This window comes from Drosophila suzukii, chromosome 3 (assembly GCF_043229965.1).
Source record: "Drosophila suzukii chromosome 3, CBGP_Dsuzu_IsoJpt1.0, whole genome shotgun sequence".
Classification (NCBI taxonomy): Eukaryota; Metazoa; Arthropoda; class Insecta; order Diptera; family Drosophilidae; genus Drosophila; species Drosophila suzukii.
In genome coordinates, this window is record NC_092082.1 from 33,216,730 (window position 1) to 33,223,244 (window position 6,515).

At 45.9% G+C, this 6,515-nt stretch overlaps 1 protein-coding gene across 1 annotated transcript; it reads right to left on the bottom strand.

Annotated features, from left to right (window-relative positions):
• Positions 1-990: 990 nt before the first annotated feature.
• LOC139352744 (uncharacterized) lies at positions 991-1,644 on the bottom strand. Its single transcript, XM_070995374.1, has one exon. The coding sequence runs from the start codon at positions 1,642-1,644 to the stop codon at positions 991-993; it is 654 nt and encodes a 217-aa protein (XP_070851475.1).
• Between the last annotated feature and the right edge of the window lie 4,871 nt (positions 1,645-6,515).

Here is a 6,515-nt window from a genome sequence, read left to right on the forward strand (position 1 = left end):
GCTGGTCGTGTGGTCCAACTTCATCCTGAGACCTTCCTCTTATTGGACAACGGGTCTTTCTTGGTATTTCGGCGTGCTGTCCTGGCCTTGCACCGTAGTGACAGCCCTGTTTTGCGTGCGGACGTGCCATCCTGGTATGATGAATCAGATTCCGGTGTCGAATGCGATATTGGATCTGCCTTTGTTACTGTTTAATACTTAATAAATTGCTTATTCTACTGTAACATATGTATATATATATTTTTTTTGCTAAGTTCTCGTTAATCATCTATAAAACTGCGGTGTTTCGTGTTATTGGGTCTCAGTTTGTCGCAATGGTCCTTGAAGACCATTGCGAGGTCATTTTGGACCTTGACGGTTCGCTGCGTTGCACTCGTATTCCCACCTGTTGGTCGTTGCTGGATAATATCCCAGGATTCTATGTACGTCGTAAACGCCGTACGGTCTCGATCCGTACCTCATGTGGCCCTGTTATAGATGGTCTGCGTTATCCTCCCAATCGGAGTGTGACGGTCTACGACGGCTCCTTCATCCTTCTTCCTAACAATCGTTTTGCTGTTGTTCGATTGGCTGTGCTTGCCGTTACTTTGCGTGATCCTCCAGTGATTCGGGTCATGACTAGTGACCTCAACTTTTTTTTTTTTTTGATTTACTTGATAACTAAATATATTCTTATATCGTAATGAACTTTTGTCTCTTTTTTTTTATCATTCTGTGGTCGTCAGCGTTTTCACCCGACTCATAGGTATTGGGGAATTGACGCTTTGTTCCGAGACGTTCTCTTGTTGACATATTCTTGTTTGTTTACCTTTTCTGATGAGTAAACAAATTGCTGCTAGCAACAGTAATATTACGAGCCCTGCCGCAATGGAGATTGGGTTAACGTAGTTCACCTGCGTATTCGTAGTTGCCTCCGAATCCCCTCTGTCTAGCTGCTCCTTAAGTTGATGGACTTCTCCCTGCAGATGCTTTAGACTGCTCGTTGTATTGCTACGTATGGTCCTGTATTGTTGCCTCTCCTGTATTGGACTCTTGAACGAATGAGTAATAATTGTCGCTGGTTTTTTCTCTATTGTCGATCTTAACGCTGGGTGTCCCTGTAGTGTAACCACTGTTCTTGTCTTGCAATGCTTCCGCATTCATTGTCACGATTCCATTATTATGCACTTGTATTTTTCCTTCATCCCCGCACACATAGGTTAATGTTACTTCTTGTGTTGTAGCAAAAATCCAAGCATTTGGAGCATCAAGAGGGTACCATATGCTTGTCGTGTTAATCCTTTCGGGTTTGCAGCTGGATTTTTGTTCAGATTGAACGGCTTCTAGGGCGCATTGGAACTGTTCGTGCGCGGGACCCAACGTCGTTTGTTTTATATTGCACAGCATTGGTCCCTTTGACATCTTCGTGCATTGGTTGAGCTCTTCCACAGTAAGTGCGAAGTGTCGATCTCGATGATCACTAATCTCTAGATATTTGGTCTCTGTCTCCGTTGCGATTATGTGATCTTGGGTGGCTACTGGAATTGGCGTCAATTGATACACGTCGTACTCCTCTTCGTCCACTAATGGTATTTTAGTATGAAATATGAGGGTATTGTCCAATTCCTGGACTTCTGATACCATCACTTGATAGATATCATGCATAGTCTCATGTGTAACAGTTGTCGCCTCCCTTTCGGGAGATGGGCCTGTATGTTTATAAGCTCCCTTTGCAGCTGATTTACGGAGATTAGTGCTGGGCTGACTATGCCCCTTTTTAACCCGGTTACGATGTTGATGACTGCCGTCTGGGTTCTCTTGATATGCCCTGCTATTAATATTAGTTCTGATGACACCTGCGCTATGTTCCCAGTTCGTATGGTATTTTCGAGGTTTGTGACGTGTGTTTCCATGTGTCTTATCCTGCGTTCCATTTCATCATTACTCGTTCTCGTCACGTTTATTGTGCTGTCTAAGATAGACGTCTGATTCTTGAGTAAATGCGTGTTGTGCAATTCCTTAGCTTGGATTTTTCGGATGACCTCTTCCATATTCTGCGCATACTGAGAGTCTAAAACTCCAAATAGCCCGTTGGCGAGATTTCCTACCAGATTCAGGGCTCCTCTCGTATAGCTCGCTGGCCTCTTGTTCGAGCACCTGTATTATTGTTGGACATGACCCGCCTCGTAGGCACCAGGTTGATAATTCTTCAATATTTTTTTTAAACGCAGTGATCTCCTTCGCTAACAGCCGTAGATCAAAATATGATATGATCGTCCATTCTGCGGACATCAGAGCTATTCTATTCCTTAATTCTACACATGTTCCCGTATTGTTAGGTAATGGATCTACCTTTACGGGAAGTTCAGCCATGATTGGGACGGCTTGAGTGGCGTTGGCAATGGCCAGCAGCACTATGAATTGGAACATAACCTTGGGGATCTTCTGACACCCTTTGTCACTTCTTCGGGTGCCGATGAATCGCTCTCGTGCATTCTGCTGCTGATGTCCGGATGCTGACGACTCGGATTGCACCGTCCTTTCCTGCGTGTACCGTCACTATTCTCCCAAGTGGCCACTGTAATGGTGGCATGTTGTCTTCCCTTATTACCACTAGGTCTCCTACGGCAACCGTCTTTTGCTTTCTTGTCCATTTTGATCGGTTTTGTAGTTCCTGCAGGTACTCGTGGCTCCATCTTTTCCAGAAGTCCTGTCTGACCTTGTCTATTTGTTTCCATCTTGTTACTAGACCCGATCGTACATCCTTGTTATGAATGTCGGGAGATGCGGTTATTGGTCCTCCGATCAAGAAGTGCCCTGGAGTCAATGCAGACAGGTCGCGTGGGCTGGAAGAAATGGGAGTAAGAGGCCGTGAGTTTAGTATTGCCTCTATGTCGATAATCACTGTTTCTAATTCTTCATATGTCAAATCTGCCGTTCACACCGTGCGGATCAACAAATGTTTTGCTGATTTCACTGCCGCCTCCCACAGTCCTCCGAAATGAGGTGCCCGCGGTGGAATAAAATGGAATTCTGTTCCTAACTGCGAGCATGTTTTAGTAATTGTCTCTCGAGCCTCATCCGTGTATATCGTGGTTTTTAACTCTCGTAACTCGTTCTTCGCCCCGACAAAATTCGTGGCGTTGTCACAATAGATGCTCCTTGCGACTCCTCTCCTTCCATTAAATCTTTTAAGTGCTGCCAAGAATGCTTGAGTGGTTAGATCTGACACCACTTCTAAATGTACTGCTTTGGTGGTGAAACAACAAAAAATGGCTAAATAGACCTTATGGGGTTTCTTTCCTCGGATTTTGTAGTGCACAAAAAATGGTCCGCAGTAATCCACCCCACTAATATTAAACGGTCGGTTGTACCCGATCGGTTGGTAGCGGACTCATGATCTGATTTAACAACCTTGGTCGAGCTCGGCAGCAGGTGATGCAGCGTCGTACTGTCGTCAATGCAAGTTGTTTTCCCTTGATCGGTTAAAATTGTTGTCGCGTGTTTGCCAACAGTGCCTGCGGGCCACAATGCTTAAGCTGCCGATGCTTGTTCTCAAATATGAGCCGTGTTACTTCATGACCTGCTGGCAGCAACATAGGATGTTTTTCATCGAATGCTAGACTTGAATTCTGGAGTCGTCCTCCTACCCGCAGTACCTTGCTATTGTCCAGAAACGGGTCTAATGACCGATAAGGATCTGATACTGCCACACCACCGTTCCTCTGCAACTGCGTTATGGTAGGCTGGAATGCTATTCCTTGTATCTGTCGTATTATTCGTTGTAATGCCCTTGCTCGTTGTTTCGGAGTTATTTGTCATGTTTCTCTCTGATTGCCTGGTCGACAATTGTTTCCAAACCGCGACATCCAGGCTGTTATTCCTACCAGCGTGTCAAATGACCCGTGGTGACTGATTTCCGTGGTCCAATCATTGATTTTGATTAGACTCAGGACTTGATTGGTTACAGTACGTTGTTCTGGGTCCTTTGCGTTCAGCATCTGCTTAGTCTGTTGTTTCCAGGTTTCTTGGTTAGTTGTTAGAAATGGCGGACCATTAAACCACAACTCCTTATGTTTAAGCTGTGTTGCTGAACATCCTCTCGACGCAAGGTCTGCTGGGTTGTCTTCTGATGCTACATGCACCCATTGCTCCGGATTTGATAGTTCATGAATCCGAGCAATTCGGTTTGCTACGAACGTATGAAATGATGATGCTGTTGCGTTTATCCATGCTAACACTATTGTAGAATCCGTCCAATATTGGACTTCATCGATCCTTATCCGTAGATCCTTTTTGATTCTTTCTGCTAGCTCAGCTCCTAGGACCGCTGCACATAATTCTAGTCTGGGCAATGTTTGTTTTGCTAGGGGCGCCACTCGTGATTTCGCGCATAGCAGCTTACTTACTATTGGACCGGCGGATGTTATCGTACGAAGATAAGCAGCCGTCCCATAAGCGACTTCTTACGCATCAGAAAATATATGCAGTTGGATGGCTGCTGGGTCTGCCTGTGGAAGCGGATGCCTGGCGAGCTCAATGGTAGCAAATACCTGACTATCATTTCGAAATGCCTGCCAATGGGTTGTATCTTCCTTGTCCAATTCAGTATCCCAGTCTAACGATTTTTGCCATAGTTGCTGCATAAATATTTTTGCTGCTGTCGTTATGGGGCATAGTAGCCCTAGTGGATCAAATATTTTGGCTAATTCAGAGCACACAACTCGTTTTGTGACCGTCCCTTGTTCGTATGGCGTCGCGCGTCCTTGGAGTTTATCTTCCTTAGGATTCCACACTATCCCTAGTGCTTTTATTGTTGCATCCGAGAATTTGCTGAAATCGAGGTCCAACGCCTGGTCGTCCCTTGAAATATCCTTAAGTAACTCTGGGTGATTTGCGCACCACTTCCTCAGTCTTAGTTTTGCCGACCCTAGAATTGCACAAATCTGATCTCGTTGCCGTATTGCCTCCTCCAGCGTGTCGGCTCCCGATAAGCAATCGTCGACATAGAAGTTTTGCTGAATGGCGTCCGCGCCTAGCTGCTGGCTTGTCGGCGCTCTCTGTGCTAGATGTTGGAATCATTTTGTTGCTAATTAAGGTGCACATGCAGTCCCGTAGGTCACCGTATTCAAATGGAAGTAACGCATTTTCTCTAGTGGGTTTCGTCGCCATACTATGAGTTGATAGCTCTTGTCTTGAGGATGAACCCAGATTTGTCGATACATTTTCTCTACGTCTGCTGTGAACACAAATCGGTGAGTCCGGAACCGTAACAAAATTGATAGTAAACCACTCTGAACTGCCGGCCCGACCCTTAGGATGTTGTTAAGGCTCTTTCCTGTTGAGCTAGGAGCCGAAGCGTCAAAGACCACTCTTAATTTTGTGGTGGAGCTGTCTGGCTTTAGGACACAATGGTGGGGAATGAAATAATGATTCCTTGGAACACTGGAAAGCTGAACCTCCGTCATGTGATTTAAACGTTCATACTCATCCATAAAACTCACGTATCCTTCTAGCATTGCTGGATCCCGTTCTAATCGACGTTCTAGGCTGGAAAATCTCCGTTGAGCCAAAGCTAATGTTTTTCCTAGCTCCCTTGGATTTTCTGCGAACGGCAATCTTACCATTAGTCGTTGATCCGGGCAGATTTGAACGTTTGATAGAAAATGTTGTTCACAAAGCCAATCTTGGACTGTCATTGCTGGTACCTCCGTGTTAAACGTATCTAGCTTCCAAAATGTTTCTAGAGCTGGTAATGGATCCTCCCGTGTTATTGTCATGACATTTCCTGCCATGGCTGCTGGCACTCGTCGCCTCACTGCGCCGAACACAATCCACCCAAGAGTGGGTTCTTGTAGAGTTGGCTTATCATCCCCCAACTCGATAAGTCCAGGTCTTATCAATTGCAAATCTATGCTTCCGGGTTGGCCGAATTCAGGGTCCGCTAACACTACCGTGCTCGGAATACTAAGTCCTTCGTCTATGGATTCCGACGGTTGGTTCTTCGTCAGTCGTGGTTAGATAAACACAACAATCTCCTTCTGAAAGTTCGACCTTAACGATGACAGCCGCACACGTGCCCATGACGAAGATCCTTGCGCCGTTTCACCAATTCCTAGGGTACCTTGTGATGTGCTGAAGGTGGGGAGAGCAAGTTGGTCCGCCATCCTTCTGGACATGAGATTAAGCTGAGAGCCAAGGTCGATAACTGCGCGACAATTTTCTCGCCTTGCGGTTTGTCCTTGTATTGCCACAATGGCTGTGGGGAGTAATACGTACGTGTTTGGCGGTTGGCTGAGGGTCAACGCAGACACCTTGTTGATCATCGGGGTCTGCAGATTTGGATCTGAAGCATCCATCGCTTGCAATGGTTGATCTATGGTAGCAATGGCAACAACCGGCGCCGTGGATTCTGGATGTTTTTGCAACATGGAATGATGCCGTTGACGGCAAAAACGACAGGTCATTGGCGACGGGCAGCTGTTTGTCTTATGGTAGTTTGACAGACAATTGGCACAGCCTGCAATCTTCGTCAT